Genomic DNA, 24,255 nt, shown 5'->3' with positions numbered 1-24,255 from the left:
AGGACAGGACAGAATTCTAAACTTTAACATAATTATCTTGTGTAGATTTTAACTCAAGCTGTTAGAAAAATATTTGTATTGCTGGATTGGGTATATTGGAATTTCTCAAGAATATTTGATATGCTTTCAATACACAGCAGTTATAAAGAATATAAAGAAAAAAGAAATGGACTTGGATTCATTAAAATCTTTTCAGCTATTAGAGCATCAGTCACTTTGAGGAATTTCGCTTTTTAGACATTTTTATTTTCTATTGAGCATATAATGTCATGATCATGGCCTTTTCTGTTCTTCCATATGTTTGTATATTAACTTTACTGTTTCATTGTGATAACTTGAATTCTGCTTCTCATACAGGCACCAAGCTATGTATATTAGCTGCCAAATAGGAGACAAAAAAAAACTATTGAGTCCACAAAAGGTCAAAGGTCTATGTCATTGTGATGGACCATAGAAAAAAGCATGAAATTTAATTAACATATGTGTACCATTACCTTAACTCGGCAGGTGGGTTAATGATAGTAGAAGACAGAATCCCATTACTTTTGGGAGGGGGTCCAGTAGGTCCAATGTCAAAGTCACTTTGATTAAGCATAACAGAGTGGTTTCTGTGTGTTGCCTTGAGTTTTGTTTGACATACCTTCACTACACTTGTAGAATGGTTGCTCTATAAAATATTTTTTTAAATACTGTTGATGTCCAAAGGTCAAGGTCATCATGGTCAGAAAAAAGAAAAGGTTTTTGGGCAAAAACTTTAGTTCTGCTTAACATAGAGACACTAAGACTTGCAAATAGATATTCATCAAGAATCTAAAATTCAGAGGTTAAGGATTGAAGGATCAAGGTCAAAAGATGCCAAGACAGCAGAAGATATTATGTATTGTGTGTAGTATCCTTGTAAAAATTGTTGATGAATGGCTTGTCTTCAAGAATGGTCCTGTTGGAGAAAATATGCCGTATGAATCCAAATTGTCGTCTTTTTCAGTAATATTCACCATGTGAATAATTTAGATTTATATCAAGATAGATGTTTTCCCTTTTGCATAATATGTATTTTCAATTTAATTTCAGTACAGTTTAACATTGTTAATCTGGACACTTTTGTTCTCATCAATTTTAAATAGGTGAATAAAAAATTTGAATTAATGGATTATTTCAAAAAGCAATTTAAAATTATGTTCTCAAAAAGTTCTTGTCTGGATGACAAGACCGTCAGATTGACAAGTTTTAATTTGTATTAGAAGTATTTGAATGGAGAATTGAGATGTGTGCTGCTCTTAAGTGTTTTAATGTATTGCTTTTTAATTTTATATTTCTTATCTTTCTCAGCTTTACAAAATGAGAGCTGCTGCCAAAATAAGCACTGTGGCAGAAAGGTGAGTTAGATTTATCATTCATTATTTTGTATATTCCAGTTTACATGATTCTATTTATGACATTAGCATAACTTTTTCAGGATTTATTACTGCTCTGTTACCAATTATAAATTCTTTAATATAAACTTTTGACTGACTACAGGACTGCAGATTTCCTCAGATGACATTCCCATTGAAAATCAATCATATACATACAGTTAACTTGAATATTCAGGTCAGTATTACAGCATTTTTAAGGACATGAACTCTAATGTTTTTTTAAAAATTAAGTAATAAAGGGGTAGGTATTGTAAGAGTCAGTTTCAACCCATAATTAGATCCTAATGAAATGTATATGCCCATCTGTATTCCTTAAATATGTATTTATTTTTTTTATCTGGGACTGTTTTTAATAAAGGAAAATAACAGTTAAATAGCCTATGGTATTCTTCTCCCTTGTGGTATCTATATTTATGGATTATAGACTTGTTGGCAAAAAATTTCACATCATACATATTGTCAGAAAATGTATATCCCAACTTGTGCATTTACATGACGTGTGCATAACCATCAATGAGATGACTTATTAAACTTGATTTTGTTATGAAACAATGGATAATTGTAATTTGCATTAGTTGGATTATGTAGTAAAGATTTCCGTTGGTCAGAACGTAACCATGTGATCAAGCCAAGCTGTGTTTATTTCTGTATAAACCTTATGGAGAACTACTTTACACCAACTTCTGTAGAATCATGCAGATGTAATAAAATGGAGGGGATACACACTGCATGCCTTTAAAATGTAATAAAATGGAGGGGATACACACTGCATGCCTTTAAAATGTAATAAAATGGAGGGGATACACACTGCATGCCTTTAAAATGTAATAAAATGGAGGGGATACACACTGCATGCCTTTAAATCTAATAAAATGGAAGAGATACACACTGCATGCCTTTAAAATGTAATAAAATGGAGGGAATACGCATGCATGCCTTTAAAATGTAATAGAAATGTTGGTGGGTTTATATCATATTCTGAGATTTGACTAGATTTAATCTAAATCAGAGAGCAAATGAAATGAAAACTGTAGATTAATTGATATGGGATTGGAAGAGGGGTTCCAAGACTAACATTATAACAACTGGACCCATAGTCCTACAAATTATGTAAACCCTGATAGCTATGATGTGGTAAATCTGAGATCTGAGAAAAGATATTTCTTTAAATGCTGATTGATCATAAAATTTGGTATATTTCTTTAAATGCTGATTGATCATAAAATTTGGTATATTTCTATCACTTCAATGACAGAGAGAAACTTGGATTTGGAATTTTTTTTACTGAGCTTTTAACAGTTTTTCAGTCATATCGCTATGATGTCTTCATTGTGGCAGTTGATTGGGATGTCTTGCACTGGGGCATCATGCTGCAGACATGTAGCATGATGTCCCACCCAGTCACATTATTCTGACACCAGGCCAACCAGTCCTACCAGTAATCTCTTAATGCTGAGCACCTAGTGAGGCAGCCTGTTTATTTGAGCCTAAACAAGTGACATAAGATAAGAAAAAAGACAAAAACAATACATTTTACAGGGAACATGTGAGTGTCAACTTTTTGTTACAGAAGGGGGGAAAAGACATTTTTTTAATAATTTGTACTTTAACTGGGTGGCCCATATTGCAAGGTTCATATGAGGTAGACTAAGAACAGTAGGTTTGCCACTGAGTTGGGGAGCGCCATCTCAAGGTCACCTTACAATCAAAACATTTATGGTTATCAATTAATCCTGGGACAATTAATAATAGACAAAAAAGGAAAAAATACAAACACACACACACATGCATTTTTGAAGAAATTGGTCCTCTCTTATGTTTAACTTAGCAACATATTTTTTCAGTGTTCTTATGCGCTTCAACTATTTGCTTAAAAACATAAATGGAAGGATTTTGCATGTTGAATCTGCAAGTGTAAATTTAATATTTAGCCAAAATAAGCAAGAGATTACACAAAATGTCCAATTGTTCAGTTCCTAAAAATATTTATCTTTTGGACAAATGGACAATATTTGGACAACAAGGTGCTAAAAGTTTTGTAAAAGAGTACCAAAACATTGAAGTAATATTGCATTCGTAGAATAGATGTTCATTACTTTCATTCTCACACTTACAGAAAGTGCATTTGTCATCATCTAATATGTTAATTCTTTTCAAAAAGCTATTAGTGACAATTATTCATTGAATTAATTTAAAATTAAAAGATATCAACTTTGTATCCTTGGTAAAAGTTTCACCCGGCTATAAATCTTCGACCACTCTTCACTACTTATATTTTTATTTAATAATTGCATCCATGCTTCATGCTTAGAAGTGTGTTGCCTCTTTATACCTTTTTAAAAAATCAGTATAATTATTATCGCTCAACAACTGAGCATTAAATTTCCAGTATCTTTTTCCCCTTGGACACTTTAAAAACGCTACACTCAAAACAATAGCTAAATGATCATTCCTATATCCTGGTAAGATATGTACATCAGTTGTATTTATATAAATATTATCAGATACAAGAAAGTAATCTAATCTACTTTGTTTTAAAGGAGATTTTTGCCTCCAGGTATATAGCTTGGAGTCCTGATAGGAATTTCTCCATGGGTCAATTCCAGTTTGTTTTTCAGGTCTTAGATTGCAGCTCGTGACTGTTGATGTTTGTCGTATAAAATATTAAAAGTATCTATATCTAGGTCTTGAACAGTATTCCAGTCTGTTATAATTAATGAGTTCTCAAATACTAATATATCTTCTTTTAGATTTCTAAATAAGCTAGGGTTATCATCGTCATAACAATACAAATTTCTATTAATTGTAATGTCTAGCATAATAAATCTCCCTTGACTATGACATCTTTCTCTATGGATCACAAATTCAGAATTATTTCGGAAGAATATTGAGACTCCGGCACATTACCAGTACCATGGCTAAATATACATTTGTATCCCCATTCAGCAACACAATACATTTCATCAGACTTTGTACTATGAGTTTTTTGCATGCATGTTTTACCCATCGGAGAATGTCCCTTCGTTTGTGTACTGAACCTTGCAGGCCTCTAACATTCATAGATAAAATTTGTATGTTATTATTCATAAATCAGCAGAAATTTTACCTGTACATATTCTTGTGCAGGAATATATAAAGTAGGTGTCACCTCGAATTTATCATATGCATGGCACGCACACTCACACAAAATATAAACATGTATCATACAACCATCCATGGTATTACAGTAGATTTGGCCGTTAAATATTAATACAATGGGCATGGAATAACAAATGAAATGAATCTACCTGAGATCATTCTTATTTGCCTCCAACCAACGTTTCCGGAGCCAAGTCAATTTCGCACACTGATAAACACAGAAATAAGAGTGTTAATTACAAGTGAACAAATAATTGAAAAAGAAAAAAGAAAAGTGGAAGAAAAAGCAAATATGAAAGAGTGTATACATAGATTTATATGTGGATGGAGAAAGAAGGAACTAGCCATAAGATGACACTGGACATTTCATTTTGGATGTGGATTTATTAAAAAGATGATTAAGCAGGTGTATATATTAATGAAATTTGATTCATGAATTGGTGAACAACTGATTAAGAAACGATATGACACCTTGAATGAGGAAAAAAATGGATCTATAGATTAATGACAGAGCTGATGAAGAAAAGAATGAATTAATGAATAAGTTAATGAATTAACTAGGGATTAGCTAGGAAATAAATAAATTGGTAAGTATATCCCCCACAAAGGAAGGAGAAAATAATCATTCCCATGAAACAAGAAAATGTTACTTCCACATACCGAGGCCCCGAGTGGTCTAAAGCGCTCTCCGTTACGGATCACTGCCATCTCACCTCTGTCTGTGTGGGTTCGATTCTTGGATTCGGCCAATGTGGGTATGTGAGAAAGCTTGCCAGTAGCTTCTAGTGGGTCGGTGGTTGGTTCTTTCCTGGGTTTTCCCGGGTTTTTCCTCCACCATTAATACTGGCCGCCATGTATAGCCTATCGTGTGCTGAAAAAATGGCATTAAACCCCACAACAATAACAACTTCCACATACCTGTTTGGCCAATTTCATCAGCTCATAAGATTGTAAGTTATACTTAGATTCTGATTTTCACATCATTTCATCAAATTTTATCCTTTTTCCTGAATTGGTTCTACCATACACAAAAACATTAGAGTACCATGTACTTTGAATCTCAGGGTGTTTGGTTAATTTATTGATAAGTTCAGTGTTCAGGCTAAGAACATGGTTTGTCTTCATTTTTCTTTTCGTTAAAGAGGAGCATAAATGTGACTGTTTGAACTTTGCATACTTGTTAGATGGTTTTCAACCACTTGTACAAGAAATTTTACTTTTCCCATGTGCATTATTACTTATCCTAAAATTTCCATCTCTTGCCTAGGTTTGACGAGATATATGCAGTTTGGTCTATATTAAAAACTAAAGAATGTACAGCATGTTTATTTCTATAAAAGGCTTAAGTTGTTAGCTATTGTCAAGGTATCATGCTCTGATATGGTTGTAACAAGATAACCGGGTGGGATATTTCGGATTGACAACAGAACACGTTTTGACGACATAGATATATATATGGTTTAATATGGTGATTTATATGAGCAGTAGATTATGAACATGTTTGCGTATTTATAACCCAAATATTGGATTTATTTAACATAAAATGCACAGATTCAAAGATGGAAATAAAAATACGAATAAATTAGTTCAGTAACACAAAAAAACACAGGATAAATGATTCAATAATGGAAAGATGAATATAGTTCACTCAGATAGTAAACGATGTAAGCTTTTTACTCATAGTAAAAATGTATTCGCTCAGGTAGCGAAATTATGTTGCTAAACACAAGAACGGATATACCATCTATCTTTCCAGTCCTGAATGATACACTGGGTCTTACTAACCCAAAATTAGCATACAGCTAATAAAATACATGTATGGAGATACACTCCGTTACCCGTGCACCATATCCGCTCCACATCTCCTACGAATCAATTTCACAACTGCTACAAACTCTGGACCCTCGGAATACTGTGATCACTCGGAACATTAGACCCTCCCGACACTCCAAATATTAGACCCTCCGGACACCCTGGTCCTCTGACGGCTCTATGGCTGGGTCACCTTAGTCACTCTTGACATTAGACACTCCGGACACTAAACATTAGACACTCTGGCACCTTAAACGCTCTGGACAAACGGACGTTTCTACACTCAGACAACACCAGACACCCCGGATATTCCTACCCTCAGACAACACCGGACACCCCAGATATTCCTACCCTCAGACAACACCGGGCACCCCGGATATTCCTACCCTCAGACAGCTGAAAATATACCCGATACAGTGTACTAAACTTGATACATGGTAAGTTATAAAGATTATATTATTATGGCAACTACAAAATGACATGTTCAATAGTAAACCTAACCCTGCTCGATAAGACTATAGTAAACAATTCTTTAAAAAAAATGTAACTTTACATTACCAATATAAATCCTGTACTACGTCGCAACAAGAATTTAAAAAAAAAATGCATGCATTATGCTGTATAAAGAAAACTATATAACAAACATGCAAAGGTAAATATGGTAATACACTAGTTATCACTTAAGACCAAAATATTACCTACCCTTCAGCTGGAGTTGTGCGAATCCTTTAAGCAGGCCACTTGCTGACAAAACCATTAGTATTGTAAAGACCCTTTACATGCAGTAAAGTATTTATACGTTTAGACTTTTCATTTTGCCATATCGAAAGCACCTTGCATGTGTGGCATAGGACGAATCGTACTCACGATTTCGAAATACAATAGACCATATACATAATCACCCTCGGGTATTGTTGTACAGCGAAAAAACGAAAACCTGAGTACATGTATTTAATGAATAACATTTACACCATTCCGTGACAATACCTCCCCCCTAAAAAAAAGTGGTATCACTTTTAGAACAATCACAGAATGTGAACAATGAATCATTATTAAAACTTCCAATTTGCAGACCGAACGAAATGATCTGCTAATTACACCCTACTTAAAAAATCAGCTCCCACATTTTCTGACCCTCGAATTGCCTCGATTCAGAAACTGTATGGTTGCAAAGACAACGCCCAACGCATCAATCTTGCATTAGTGACCTTTACATTATTCAAGTATAAAAGCGGCTGATGGTCTGTTTGCAAGGTAAACTCCCTCCCAAAAAGATACGTATGGAATTTTCCTATTCCCCATACTAAACCTAGGCACTCCTTTTCAATCACGGAGTACTTTTCCTCTCTAGGGAGCAGTTTCCTGCTTGCATAAGCAATGGGCAATTTCATCCCCCCTTGCTCCTGTAGCAAAACAGCCCCAAGACCCATATCGGATGCATCAGTCCTCAGTACAAAAGGTTTATCTATTTCCGGCAACTTTAAAATTGGTGCACTTACCAGTTTGTGTTTTAGAGCGTTAAACGCTTTTTCCTGGCATACACCCCATGCAACTTTATTCGGTTGCCCCTTCCTAGTCAAATCCGTTAATGGGCTGGCAATAGCCGAAAAGTTGGGGACGAATTTCCTGTAAAACCCGATTAGACCTTGGAAAGATCTTACTTGTTTTTTTGTCTCTGGTCTAGGGGCATCCCTGATTGCTCCTATTTTATCTGGATGAGGTTGCAACCGGCCTAGTCCACTTACCAGATGTCCCAAACATTCCAGACTGGAATACCCTATGCTACACTTAGTAGGCCTAACCGAAAGATTTGCAATGTGAAGTCTATCAAACAGATCCCGTAATACCTTAACATGTTCATCCCATGTATGCGTGTAAACAAAGATGTCATCTACAAAGCTGTCGATGTTTTCCGTTCCGTTTAACAGTTTGCGCATGAGACGAACGCACGACACACCGGCATTGACTAAACCGAAAGGCATAACTTTAAATTGAAAAAGTCCTTTGGGAGTCGTGAATGCCGTTAACTCGCGGGCATTATCGGCGATGGGTATCTGCCAATATCCCTTGCTTAGATCTAATTTGGAAATGTATTTATGACCTGCCAATTTTGAAAATACACTTTCCATATCTGGCATTGGTTCTGCGTCAAATATGGTGATCTTGTTTAATTGCCAAAAGTCGATGCAAAACCGGTTGGTCCCGTCTTTCTTTCTGACTAACACCACGGGGGATGAGTATGGGGAATTTGAAGGTTCAATCACTCCCTGGTCTAACATTTTCATCACTTCTTCGCTGATTGTCTCCCGTGCATTAAAGGGTTTCGGATATCCTTTAATCCTGATAGGCTCAGTGGTATTCAATTTGATCTCGTGTCGAATTAGACCCGTACGGCCTGGTCTGGGTATTTGGACAAAACCTCCATAATCTGTGTACGTTGACCCTCCGATAAATCAGGGCATACATTTATCTGGTCAATACTTTCTTTACCAACGTCCATGGGGTATTCAAGGGGCATTTCTGTGCTGGAGACGAATTCTGCTTCGTCACCAGACCTATCCTCTATCACCGCTATGCATACTATATTCAAAATCCCTTTATCAATCGTTTGTCCAGGTCTCGCTACGTAGAGTTTAAGCATATTGGCATGAAATGTCTTGGACTTCCCCTCCACATCACTGATATAATCCATTTCGCCTTTCACCTGTCTGGCTTCATATGGCCCTTTCCATTGGACTAGCAGCTTGTTGTTATTCATTGGGAGAAGCACCAACACTTGATCGCCTACGTCAAACATTTTACTCCGAGTTCCTCGGTTGTAGTACTTGGCGTACGTACGACTAGATTTCACGAGTTCATCTTGCGCCATTCGACAAGTACTTTCTAATCTTTCGCGCAAATCAACTACGTAATGGTATGTGGTCTTAACTTCTTCATCCACGACCTCGGCTGACCACAGTTCGCGAAGTATGCACATAGGACCATGAACTGTCCTACCGTACAATAGTTCAAACGGGGAGAAACCCAAGCTTTCCTGAGGAACCTCACGATATGCGAACAGAAGGGCGTTCAGATATCTATCCCAATCCTTCGGTCTTTCTGCACACATCCTCCACAACATTTGCTTCAATGTCCCGTTGAATTTCTTGACCAATCCATTGCACATAGGATGGTAAGGTGTTGTGCGTAACTGTTTAAGGGACAACAACCTACTAATTTCTGCCATGAGATCTGAGGTGAATTGCGCTCCACAATCCGTAAGAACCTCTTCGGGTGCTCCGACCCTGCTGAACATGTCTACGAGCGCTTCGGCTACACGTTCGGTTTCAATTGATGGCAAAGCTATGGCTTCAGGATATCTGGTAGTGTAATCTACCAGTGTCAAGATGTATCGGTTTTTCCGATCTGTATGTGGAAATATTGGTCCTACAATGTTGATGGCTACTCTTTTGAACGGAGTATCTATCAAGGGCATCTGACCTAACGGTACTCTAGTTACCCTGCCCTTAGAGATTGTCTTCTGGCAAACGTCGCACGAACGACAGAACCGCGCTACGTCGCTATTGACGCCAGGCCAATAAAATTCTCTTAATACCCTATCCGTTGTTTTCTTTACGCCTAAATGACCTGCCATACTCGACTCGTGCGCGACCTTTAGTACATGTGACCTGAATTTCTGGGGAACCACTAGTTGCAAGAACTCCCTATCCGATGTAGAGTATTCCCGGTACATTAAACCCTTTCGAGTAAGGAATTTAGAGGAACCCCCGTTCTTACATTTTCTCACGGTACCCATTAATGCTTTCTCAGAGGTTGCACGTAAAGACGCGTCACATTTTTGCTCATTTTGAAATTCTTCGCGGGATATATCAGTAATGGCTTCCGGTACTTTCAACTTACGCTAAGGTTTATTTTCCTCCTTTACCTGAGCCCTAGTTTGCACTGCTTGGATGATAGGGAATCGGAAATCTGCTATGGTTGGGAGTCTAGAACCCTTTACAATGCCAATCATAAGTTCATAGATCGGGTTGTCTATGCATAAAGCTTCCACAGTCCCGGTCAAAAAAAGTGTTTCTATCATTATCCTTGCAACTGGAACGTGGTCGATTGTCTGGTCAAGTAACATGCAAGGTGATTTAAACCCAAGCAATTGATCATCGCGGACTAGGCTCCATTTCACGACTACAGTAGTGCATCCCGTGTCTCATAGAACGGTGACTTCTTGTCCGTTGACAGTGCCGTTTGCAGTCGGCACCCGTGCCTCTGGAAAAATACACGTGCTGATTGATTGGATCACATCGCGACTGGTCTCTGAACACACCACCGGTTCACGCACCGCTTCCCGCTTAACTTGCTGGGAAACATTGAGTTTTCCATTTACCGATCTTCTGCCTCTAATGGCTACTGTGACTTTCTGGACTGGTCCCTTCTGCTTAGGACAATAGTGGGAGATATGACCCACTTCCTTCCAAATGAAACATTGCGTGTCACTCCGCTTCCCCTGGTTACTCCTACCAGATTTATCAGGTTCCCTGGGTTTTCTGTCTTTGACCTGATTCCCACCTTTGACATCTCGCGTGATGACGTTCTGTGAACCTTCCCGAGCTTCGGCAAACAAATCCGCCTGTGTGGCCATTTCATGTATATTTGTGAAGGACCTTTCCTTCAAGAATAAATATAACTCCTTGCCACAAGTTGTTAACAATTGGTCGTGAAGCAAAAAATCGATAAGACCCTCAAATGTCTTGACGACTTTACCACATTCCACCCATCGCTGCAAATAATTGCAAGTCCTACTGATGAACTGGGTGAATGTTTCGCCTCTTGGGTTTGCTATACTTAAACTTCTTGCGAAACCCTTGCTCGGTTAGTTCATATTTCTTGAGAAGTGCCTCTTTTAACACGAGGTAATTGAGCGAATCGGCCATGGATAAACGCGAATACACGTCTAACGCTTTACCTTTCAATAACGCGCTAAGATGGAGCGGCCAATCGTCTTTCTTCCATTTTTGTACCGTAGCATACCTATCAAACCTATTTAGATAACTATCCATATTATCTTTATCGTCTTCAAATGGGGGCAGTTTTGGACCTCTCAGTTTAACATCATGTTCCCCCCCGTTTTTAGCTTGCAATAGCTCAGAATTTCTTAGATATTCCCTCTGCCGATTTCTATCTTCCATCTCCAAAGTTTCTAACCTTACCTGTTTTTCCCCTTCTAACTTCTCCGTCTCTGCTTCCCTTTCCCATTATATCCTTTCCCTCTCAGCCTGTTTCTCTAGTTCAATCTTACCCTTCTCTAATTCTATCATTTCCTTCTTGGTTTCCCTTTTTTCCCTTTCTATTTGTTGTTCCCTTTCAAATTTTTCCCTTTCTATATGTTGTTCCCTTTCAATTTTTTCCCTTTCTAATTCCCTCTCCTTTAATCTTTGGTCCCTCTCCCGGGCTTGTTCTTCACGAATAAAATTTCTAAGGGACTCCCCCTCATAACCAAACTGTTTCCCCAGTTCTACCAGTTCTTTCATAGAAGACTATTCAAAAGTTTGGTGGTGACCAACCTTAAAGTGCAGTTTTAAACAAAGCACGTAATTACCACAAACCGTATTTTCTTTCTCGAAATGCAACACAAATATTAAATACAAAAAATAAAGTAATATTAGGTATCTACCTAACCTCGGTGCTTTGTCAAGGGCGTCTGAAACACACAAAAAGCATACAAATATAATAAAACAATTTCAGTGCTCTGTTATATCCGAAATGATCACACTTCTGACACCATTTGTAACAAGATAACCGGGTGGGATATTTCGGATTGACAACAGAACACGTTTTGACGACACAGACATATATATATGGTTTAATATGGTGATTTATATGAGCAGTAGATTATGAAAATGTGTGCGTATTTATAATCCAAATATTGGATCTATTTAACATAAAATGCACAGATTCAAAGATGGAAATAAAAATATGAATAAATTAGTTCAGTAACACAAAAAAAACACAGGATAAATGATTCACAAATGATTCAATAATGGAAAGATGAATATAGTTCACTCAAATAGTAAACGATGTAAGCTTTTTACTCACAGTAAAAATGTATTCGCTCAGGTAGCGAAATTATGTTGCTAAACACAAGAACGGATATACCATCTATCTTTCCAGTCCTGAATGATACACTGGGTCTTACTAACCCAAAATTAGCATACAGGTAATAAAATACATGTATGGAGATACACTCCATTACCCGTGCACCATATCCGCTCCACAACTCCTACGAATCAATTTCACAACTGCTACAAACTCCAGACCCTCGGAATACTATGATCACTTGGAACATTAGACCCTCCGGACACTCCAAATATTAGACCCTCTGGACACCCTGGTCCTTTGACGGCTCTACGGCTGGGTCACCTTAGTCACTCTTGACATTAGACACTCCGGACACTAAACATTAGACACTCTGGCACCTTAAACGCTCCGGACAAACAGACGTTTCTACACTCAGACAACACCAGACACCCCGGATATTCCTACCCTCAGACAACACCGGACACCCCGGATATTCCTACCCTCAGACAACACCGGGCACCCCAGATATTCCTACCCTCAGACAGCTGAAAATATACCCGATACAGTGTACTAAACTTGATACATGGTAAGTAATAAAGATTATATTATTATGGCAACTACAAAATGACATGTTCAATAGTAAACCTAACCCTGCTCGATAAGACTATAGTAAACAATTCTTTAAAAAAAATGTAACTTTACATTACCAATATAAATCCTGTACTACGTCGCAACAAGAATTTTTAAAAAAATGCACGCATTATGCTGTATAAAGAAAACTATATAACAAACATGCAAAGGTAAATATGGTAATACACTAGTTATCACTTAAGACCAAAAAATTACCTACCCCTACAGCTGGAGTTGTGCGAATCCTTTAAGCAGGCCGCTTGCTGACAAAACCATTAGTATTGTAAAGACCCTTTACATGCAGTAAAGTATTTATACGTTTAGACTTTTCATTTTGCCATATCGAAAGCACCTTGCATGTGTGGCACAGGACGAATCGTACTCACGATTTCGAAATACAATAGACCATATACATAATCACCCTCGGGTATCGTTGTACAGCGAAAAAACGAAAACCCGAGTACATGTATTTAATGAATAACATTTACACCATTCCATGACAAAGGTAGCATCAGCACTTCCATCAGCAAGAATGGGGATGAATGTACTGGAATTCAGGCCTTACCTATCTCTGAACTTGATTGATTGACAGAACAAAATCTCTCATTCTAAGTCTGTTCTTGTAATTAGTAAGTTTAAGACCATTCTTCTCCGGGAGTAGACACACAGCATTTTTGTATCTGATAATGGTTTTCTGTGTTGGGCTCATGTGTAGGCTACGTTAAAGAGATCGCTCATTTTATTTGCTTTTCATTCTCATTTAGTTTTAAAATGGTCTTTCTTTGTGGCATGTTGTTAGCAACTATAACTTGAGTGATTTTCTGCACATGCTAAATGTTGTGATGCATATACTGTGCTGCACAGACTCGATGAGGTCCAAAACTTTAATGGGACTTGCTTAATTCTATTGATATGCACACTGGCTGAATTTCCAACCTGTACCAATTTGGAATATTGTTGGCATTAACTGCAAAACTTCTTTGACTCTGAGTCAGTGACTTCAAACCAAAATTTTAGTGGATGCATTTTATCCAAATAGACAAGATCACCTCATTTGACAGCTTGTTATGTTTATCTATAATTTTTGGTAATTTTTATTCATGATTGTAAAATGTAGTGAATATCTTTTGCAAAATTTTGTGTACATGCATAGGTTCTATTTTAAGATCTTAAGAGTGTAAGATTTCATGTGAATAGAAGCTTATGTTCATGTTTATGGTTGCTAATAATAATATTAGTAGTGAACTTGATGGGGAGCCCCGAGTGGTCTAAAGTATTGTGCTGAAAAATGGCGTTAAACCCTAGAACAACAACAACAAGTAAACTTGATGACAAGTTTAGGGTTATTTCCCATTGGAGAGGTTAGTCAGGTGGGTTCTTAGAAGAATTAAGTTATTTCCCAGTGGGTGGGTTAGGTCATGTGGGTTCCTTTAGAATGTTGGATATTTGCAATTTGTGACGTATGAATCAGTGCAAAATGCATGTTTTACCTCTTATGCTTGTATATAAATACATATGGCTGGACAATTTTCTCATTCTTATTTCTTGTGTTCTTTTTGTAACATCAGTCTTCAGGTGTATTTTATATTGTATTTTGATGTTATTTAATAGGAAACATTTAAAATATTCATTGGAGCTACAAAGTCCTCATTGGACTAAAACATTATTCTGGGACTATTGTGAATTATTCAAAGGAATTGTGGAAATTACCATTGTGATACATACATTCAAGGATCTGAAATTCATTTGGAACATTTGTTTTTGAGTCTTGAATAAAACTTTTTAGGATTATTTTAGATTCAATTCATATTGCTGGAAACTCCTCTTCCATTTTCATTTCTTAACTTTGATAATTAAATTATTTGTTAAGTTTTACAACATTTGTTGGTTTTGCTTCTTTCTGTTACTTAGTTTATGACCTTAGAGTCTTAACACAACTAAATCTAGTGAAGTGACCATAAGATACATTTTGTAATTGAAATGCAAACACAGGAATTCTGGTATTTTATTGCCTTTTACTAGCATAACTGTTTAACTTCAAATGCAATACTACATGTTGAAGTTGGACTCATTACATTCATTTCAACAGTTAATAAAGGAAACCGACAATTTTATCTGATAAAATGCCTTTCATTAATTTCATCGTTTTATCTGATTAAACGTCTTTCATTAATTTCATCATTTTATCTGATAAAATGCCTTTCATTAATTTCATAATTTTATCTGATAAAATGTCTTTCATTAATTTCATCATTTTATCTGATAAAATGCTACATTAATTTCATCATTTTATCTGATAACATGCCTCATTAATTTCATCGATCTTACTCAGTAGATTTAAATCAACTTTTTGGTGGCATTGTTGGCTGTTTAAAACTGTATATAAAATCTTGGGTTTGGAGTGGAGAAATTCAGAGGCACCGTGAAAGGAGGCTGGAAACTTGATATAAAATGCACTGGAATCAATCTGTAGTTACATAAACAAATTCTTTGTTCATATTCAGAAACCATCTTAACAGTGAATTGTTATATCATAAACTACTTATGCTGAAATCTGGCCTGAGTAACGTATGCTGTAAAACACTTCAATAATCATGCTACTGCGACTAGCTTCAATCAGCCAACCTTTGAAAGCAGGAAGAGTAAGTGCTACAATTGACCAGACAGTGGCAAATTCCTTTTTTTCTTAAAATGTACCTAGAAAAAAAGCTTTGCTGAATCTTCAAAGAAATCTAATTACCTTTGAAGGGGCCCCGAGTGGCCAAGTGGTCTAATGCGCTTTCTGTTACAGATGACTGCCATCTCACACCTCTGCATGGGTTCGAATCTCAGATTCAGCCAATGTGGGTATGTGAGAAAGCTTGCCAGTAGCTTCTTGTGGGTGGGTGGTTCTTCCCGGGGTTTTTCCCTGGGTTCTTCCTCCACCATTGATACTGGCCGCCATGTATAGCCTATCATGTGCTGAAAAATGGCGTTAAACCCTACAACAACAACAATTACCTTTGAAGCAATGGTCATTTTGTATAAATACTAAGCAAATAAAGAAAAAAATTCAATCTCAATCAAGGTTCTACAATTATTAGATTTTGCTGCAGATAAGAAATGGGCATGTCTTTGGTCGTCCACAGCTGTCATTTAGCTGCGACATCAATAACATGTGCACCTTTCATCGAAGAAAACCAACTACAATCTTAATAAAAACAAGGTACCTCTCATCAAAGAACGTTAGCACCCAACTTAAATATAAGCAATGGAATCTGATGGATTGTGGCATTTTCCAAAGTGACTGGAGCACGTTTATAGTGCCATAAAAGTTTCCTCTTAGCAGGAGAAAAGTTTATGCTTACAATCGCTACCAATGCAAATTAAATTTCCAACCATTTGAAACCGTAGATATTTCACCATCAAGTTAATTGAAGATGGTGTATCACACAAAGATGTTGGTTAAACTTTTAAACTTGTTCACGTTTTCATTTCCCTATGAATAGCCTCATCCCCTGAGTAGGCTCAGCAAGATGAGAGCTGTCTCCAGCTGACCAAAATCTAGGCCAAATTAAGAACATGTACATGTAACATGTAAACAACTATAGCAGTGTACTACCAGCAAAAAATATCATAGTGAATAGTTTAGATATAGATTAAATGAGGACTACCATTTTTTATTGATGTGTTATTTGTGTTTTCTAGTGGGATGTGACTGTTACATTGTATTTATAACAAGTAATCTATACTCGAAATCATGGATTTTTCATATACATGTACAGTAATTAATGGACTTTGGATTGTACTACACATATATAAGCTATGAATAGACAAGTATGTTTCAGACTAGTTTGTCTTTCTTTGGGTAACTAACCTGGTTATAACATGGTTCAGTCTATAACACAGTGGGGTTCTATGGACCCAACCCCCATGTTATAGCGAGATCATACTGTGTATTATCAATATTCACTGTCTATCCAGTACACATGCTTTTTCCAATATGTAAACAGGTTGTGCAAGTTCTGATTTTCATACTTTTTGTCACAGGTATCACAGGATCTGAATGAATAAATGCAGGCAGATTCAAGTATTTTGTATGTCCAAAAGAACTAAAATGGCTCAATAAATGTAGATAACATGACAAAAGTATGAAAATTAGGACTTGCCCAACTTGTTTTCACATTGAAAAAGCAGTTGTACTATACTAGTGCTTTAGAAAATTTTACTTGTTCAACTTTTAAACTATAGTCCAGGATGTTGAGCAATAGGATTGTATCACCCCAGAGTTCAAAATGTTTTTTGTTCATTATACAGAAAATGTTACTTTCATGATTTTCGTTATTTTATTTTAACTTTGGAGAAGTTAATAATCTTAATTTTCACATTTATAATCTACTACTAAGAAGTTAATAAAATTATTTTATGTTTTTAGTAATTTTTGTTAAGTACAGTGTGCCAGTTTAATGTAAGTGGACTGTGTCATTTATCCCCATAGATTAAAGGAACAAGATGAAGCCTTCAACAATCAGAAGAAAGAGTATGAAAGGGAGATAACACATATGAGACTGCTTCTTAAAGAAAAAGATGAAGTACTGCAATCTGTGTTAGAGAGTAAAAGGTAAATCTTTTGATTGCTTTTTTTTTCATTAGAAAATCTGTCCCATCAAAATTATTTTTAGCTCTCCTGGTCATAAACCAGAAGAGCTTATGGCATGGTCTGTTGTCATCCATCCATCCATCCATCCATCCCATCCATCCATTCATCCAACCATCCAACCAACCAATCAACCAATAGAACAAGTTTGTTATCACAAATCTTCCTAAACTACATAGAGAATTGCCATGAAATTTATACACAGATTCATCCCATGGTCTCGTTTTACTTAAAGGTAATGGTGCGACTCGCAAATCCAATTTGGCCCCTACAGCTGATATCTTGAAAATCTTGTTATTGCTACTATGGTCATATCAACATGGAGTTTTCAACAGAAGACTTCTTATGATGTCTAGTTGGTCCAAAATAAAAATGGTACTGAATCTAATAGCCAGTATGGTCACCATGGCAGCCATATTTGAAAATCTTATTATCACTATGACATCTGAATGGATGGTCATATCAACATGGGGTTTTCACTAAATGACCTCTTTGTGATGTCTGGTTGATCCTAAATAAAAATGGTGCTGTTCTGATGTCCAAGATATATCTGTCCATTTGTGTTTTAGTTTTTGCTGCTCCTAAACCACTTGGAGGATTGCCATGAAATTTTACATATTCATCCTTTGGTCTAGTTGGTCCTAGATGAAAATGTTGATCTGATAAAATCTTGTTATTGATACTTCTCCTGAATGGATAGTCATATCAGCATAGTGTTTACTCTGAAAAACATTTTAAGATTTATAGTTGGTCTTAAACAAACATGGAGCTGATCGTTCATTCATTCATTATGGCCACCACAACAGCAGTATTGAAAATCATCTTATTGCAGCTCAACAGAAAATTATAATAATGTGGGTTTTCACCAAAACACTTCTTATGACATCCAGTTGGTCATAAATGAACAGGGTACCAACCTGGCAACCAACATGACCACTATAGCAGTCATCTGCAAAAATTTTATATTGCAGCTCCTCCTGAACAGTAACTTTTATTGACAAGGGGTTTTCAGCAATAGACTTCTTTTGATGTCTAAAATGGGAATGGTACTGATCTTGGATGTAATATGGCTGCCACAGTAGCCATCTTCAAAATGTTGTTATCAGTACTCTTGAATGAATAATTAAATCATCGTGGGGTTTTCACAAAAAGACTTCTCATAATGTATGGTTGATCTTAAATTAAAATTAAAATGGTGCTGATCGGATGTCCAGTGTGTGGCCATCTTGAAAATCTTGTTTTAGCTACTCCTGTTAAGGAAAAGTCATTTTGACTTGGGGTTTTCATCAGAAAAGTTTGCATGTGCCTACATGGCCCTAAACAAAAATATCTAACCTTCAATATGAACACCATGGTTGCAGTCTTGAAAATATTGTTATTTCTACTCCCAAATTACTAGCATGGTGTTTTCAACGATAGACCTTTTTTGATACGTGATGAAATGAAAATGGTGCCAATCGTACATCCATTAAGGCTGCCATAATGGTTTTCATGAAAATATTGTTGCCAGTACTCCCTCTGAATGGATGGTTGCTTATAACATGTGGTTTTGACCATAGGACTTCTAATGATGTATTCTTTTTGCCCAGTAGAGCACCAGTGCCATCAAGGGACTCTTGTTTTATGGCACTGCATTGAAACCTTATAGAATAAATCTTTAGTTTTCAGTTGATATTGTGAATAAGTTGTAATAATCCTAATTTATGAATAATATTTTTTAAAATAACATTGTATCCATTGTCACAGAAATGTTTATGAATGGAAAATATCTAACAACCTTAACTAAAGTAGAAGTATTACTTACAACCAGTGTGAGGTTTTTTAGTACCCCTGTCTAATGTCAAGTTGGAGCAAAAATTACTCCAATAATCTAATTTTTATTGGTAATCACAGCATGGCTCCCATTTTTACAATAAAATTTAATAAAATTAAAATTAAGAACTAATGGCTGTTTTAGCTACAACTAATGGGAATATAGCATTTGATTGTAAATTAGTATAAAAAGAAACATCACAATTTCTCAAGTGGTAGATTATTTTAGTCCAATGTAACACTTTGTGTAGTACTGAATAAAATTAGTACATTTCTGATAGTATTCAGACATTTTACAGTAATTTTCATTTTAAATGAAAGACTTGTGAGAAAATGAAGTTTTAAGGTGTTTATTCTAAGATACTCTAGCATCAAGGTTATCATGAAACTACAATGAAAAAACAAAAATGCAAGCAAAATTGTTTCAGTATAAATCCTGTAAAACTGTAAGAAATGTCTGAATACATAATTGACAGACTTACAAAGGGGGTATTTCCATCATCCCATTTTGTTCTATTGTACAACCCCTTGGTGTTCACTTTTAAGTCCCTGTTTTTGCTTGAATCATACAATTAATGACGGTATACAATTCTGTTGCTACGACAACCGTACAACACAAAATGCTCATCATTGCCTATTGTATAGTAAATGTAAGTCTCAGAACACACAAAAAAAAAGTTGGAACACCCTTAATTAATTTCCAGAATAACTTTTTCATGGTCTGTAAAAGTTGGGACAAAAAATCATGGTAATTTTTTTCATGTAATATAAGTCTTGAGACATCTAAAACATATTTTTTTACTTGCCAACTAACATAGTCTATAAATTGTAAAGTTTTGGGCTGCTTGCTTTTGTGGGTATGAAGGGATAATCAATTAATAAATGGGTGTGATATCTATTAATATCATTTGTTTGAAAAATCAAGAAATAATCAAAAGCTTATTTTTCCTCTATTTTCTTCTTTACATTTTAAAAATGTATAATTTTCACTAACAGTGACAAGCATTTAGCATTATTCTTGTTTGCTCTAGTTTATTATTGTCAGTTTATGTATTATTGGCTTTAAAATTGTCAAAATTCACAAGGAATTGCATTTTTTTTGTACTGAAAATAAATTCAAATACCTAAGTGATTTAAATACCAGTGTTGCAACAGCAAGAATAGTCTGTTCATCATTTGCATTGAGTAATCTTGTCTGCATAATGGCATCACCACATGTAACACTGAATATTTTTAACTTGTGCTGATTGAAGTACATCAGTAGCTTTCAGATGATAGGCAAACTTCAATAATGTCTCAAAAAAAACAATATAGAAGTCCCAGAAATAAAAATGCTTTAAACATACATCCAGTAATAAGGCTGTGATAGTTTGCTTTTGACGTAAATGATTTTATCTAAGTACATACTTACTTGGCATCAATATTCATGCTAATATGATGCAGTAAAGGGCAAGAACACATCAAAGAATTATGCCAGTGATGACTAAAGATTCAGGATTTGATAAAGAATGCACAGAATTATGAAATTCAAGAAAGAATTTGAAAATTCATGAACTGTCATGTGCATTGTTTAATACTTCAATCTTATCAATCTTGTAAAAATAAATTTCTAAAAAATAAAAATTTTATCTTACAGAGAGATTGAACAGGAACTTGAAATCATTTGGCAGGCTGCCAGCACAGATAATGAAAGAATTAAGGACACAATGAGAAAAAGTATCCAGAAATTACGAAAGCATTCACGATTGTCTGAAGCTCTCGAAAAGGAAGGAAAATCTGAACAACTTTATTTTTCATCAGATGATGAAGCTAAAACGTAATGGAGGCAACTTGTGTATGGACTCGTTCTTAAAATTTAAGCATGATGGAGTTGGCTCCACTGGCAAAAGAGTAGCATCATCAGCATTTAGGTGCAAATTGGTGAGATTTTACCAGTAATTCAAGAATGTACCTAAAAATGGCAAAGAAGCTGAAAATGATTATCTTGTTATTCTATGTATTTCACAACATCAAAGAAAATACAGTCAAACCTGTCTACAGCAGCCACCAGTGGGAAAATGTAAAAGTGCTTTTGTAGACATGTTACCTCTGAAGGTAGGTTCACCTCTCAAACTTGGTTCATGACAAATGCATGAACTGTGCACTGAATGACCTTAATATTATTGATAGTAGTAGCATCATATTATATGTAAACAATGTCTTGCTCATCAAACAAAAGAAGTGTTTGGTTTTCTTACCTGGAGTGTTCACTTCATTGACAACTTAAGGCAGGGTAAAACCACTGTCTGATTAGGAAACACCTGTCCCCTGGCCACAGAAGGCAGGGGACCATTAAATACATGGCATTTATATATTAAATTTGCTGGGGGAGAAATTAGAATGACCAGGTGACCGTTGAACACAAGTAACCATTGTGACAGATTTGACTGTACATAATTTAAATGCATTCTATAAAAAAAATTTAAATGTAACCCAGCAATAGATCTTATTTGTGTGAACTGTTGAAAAAAATATTAGGAAATTATTTAAACTGATTGGTGCTATGTAAGAGAGATTCTGAAAATAAGCTATGGGATATTTATAACTGATAAAGCTGCCCTCAACATCCTGCAGTAGAGCTTTTTGAAAGTTAGTCAGATGCTATGCTATGCTGTTATTATCAACCATATGATTGTGCACAAATAAATTTAATTGATTCATACAAGGGGAACAAGCATTTTAAGCTGTATTAAGTGGCTCTTAGCATGTTTTCATTTATATGCTGTTTTTGGTGCTCATGATGATGATGATAATACTACTACAAATAATAATAATAATAATAATAAAAATAATAATAATAAAAATAATAATAGTAGTAGTAGAAAAATGATGATTTTTGGTAACAATATTAATAAAATAACAGAAATAAGAAACAAAAATAACTTCCTACTCATTGTCATGATACAATGTTTTTATAGGAATTACTTCATAATTCTAACAGGACTGGATTTTTCATAGTGCAACTCAACCAGTGATGACCATGGTTAGAAGATACAGCGTAAAAAATAGCTGTAAATTTTGAAAGTCTGTGCTAAGTACACCACTTTCTTGATAAATCACACCTGGATAATTTATTTATACCATGGAATCATGTGGTAATCCCATTTTTTCTTCTTCTAGAAAATACAAAACAATAGGCCCCTATTTTATTGAACATGAAGAAAATTATGATCAAAACTGGTAAATGAAACTTTTATCTCGCCTATTTTATCATTGAGAACAGCAGCTAGTGTCTGATACAACACCATGGGATTCATGACACATCTAATTTAAGTCGTATCATTTGTTACATTTTCAAAACAAATTCTCAGGTCACTGTAAGTAACAGTATTTAATGATATTTTGATCCATGAAAATGGGTAGTAATACATTAAAAAATACATAAACAAGTTTTGTATGTACCTTTCAATTCTCAAGCTGGGAGAAAAAAGCTCCCAATTTTTTAGGTCCTTCCATGCCTATATGATTGAAGTTGAATATTGTTGTTTCACGAAGTAAATGACCCCAGTTTTTGAAGCCTTGTTTTGTTGCGAATCAATATTAACACTCAGATATATCCACATTCACATGCAAAATGCAGTGACATAATATGCAGTGTTTTCAAAAGTACACATGTGAGTGGGTTGAAATCTCTTGGAGTAATGTTTTTAACAACCTTTCTGAGGTTGGTTTTATTGAAATTAATTAATTTATAGAGAAAAGTTAACAGCTTGATTTGACAAAGCATTGTATTGACAATTAGTCCCAAATGATTATTAATCGATTGATAAAAAAGAACCCTAATTTTCCCATTGTCAATGTCCAGATGGGATGGCATCCCCTTTTTAATTATTCAGAGGTCCCTTGTTATTGCATGTCCTTACTTATTCTTTGATCTATGTTTCTGGACTCCATTGTGCACAAATTATTGATGGACAGGCATGATTTGACATCATACTAGTGGTGTAGAAAGAAATTCTGCCTCCCCCCAAGCAAACTTAATTCAGGGGTTCCATTTCAATAAGGAAAGTTGTTTGATTGGAATTTTGGGCATGCACTCAGCCTGGCTGCTATGGCAGTACTTTTTGATTTAACTGATGTCTCTACTGCCATTTTCCATGTCTGTTTGTTTTTAAAATATCAGGGCAAATACCGCACTAAAGAAAATTTATTTATTACACGTACAGATCTAATGCAGTTTATTTAACATGAAAGGTTCATATTATGAGAACAATCCTAGAAATGTATCAATCACTCAGACAACCATAGGTTAAATGGTTTATACATAAAACTGACATGAGCCATACATTTCTATATCCAGACTGTAAAGCTTGTGTGAACTGGATATTCCTTACTTATATAGGCAGCAGTAGTAGCCAAGTTACTAATTAGTACTTGCCTTAAAATACTTAGTAAGCTTTAGTATAACTAATCAGAAGCAGTTGGATTCAACTTAAAAGAGACTATTTATTGTAAGTGGAATATAGATACGAAATGAGATTGTTGACAAGTCTTAAGAATTAGGCTCAGTTATAATGATCATGAATTAACATGTTTCATATCAATGCTATTGCTCATTTAGTCATATATATCTAATGCAAACTTCTATTTTAATTTTCAATCAGCATGGAAAAGAAATGAAATTTGTAACAAATAAGTATAATTAATCATCTTAAAATTGTACCTTTATGCATTATTTATCCAGAAAACCTATTGCAAGGG

The 24,255-nt window shown here is 35.4% G+C and overlaps 1 protein-coding gene across 2 annotated transcripts in view; it reads left to right on the top strand.

Annotated features, from left to right (window-relative positions):
• The window catches only part of LOC149782813 (centrosomal protein of 89 kDa-like), a 158,149-nt gene extending 136,794 nt beyond the window's left edge, over positions 1-21,355 (top strand). For both annotated transcript variants that reach the window (XM_089934334.1, XM_089934333.1), the window contains 3 exons: positions 1,330-1,376; positions 17,545-17,667; positions 21,152-21,355. In XM_089934334.1, the coding sequence (XP_089790460.1) occupies positions 1,330-1,376; positions 17,545-17,667; positions 21,152-21,335 (354 nt within the window). In that variant the 3' untranslated portion in view covers positions 21,336-21,355. The remainder of the gene's footprint in view (positions 1-1,329; positions 1,377-17,544; positions 17,668-21,151) is intronic.
• The last annotated feature ends 2,900 nt before the right edge of the window (positions 21,356-24,255 follow it).

Source organism: Sinohyriopsis cumingii, chromosome 15, assembly GCF_028554795.1.
Source record: "Sinohyriopsis cumingii isolate HCF-2022 chromosome 15, ASM2855479v2, whole genome shotgun sequence".
Classification (NCBI taxonomy): domain Eukaryota; kingdom Metazoa; phylum Mollusca; class Bivalvia; order Unionida; family Unionidae; genus Sinohyriopsis; species Sinohyriopsis cumingii.
This window is presented reverse-complemented; position numbering and strand designations above follow the sequence as displayed.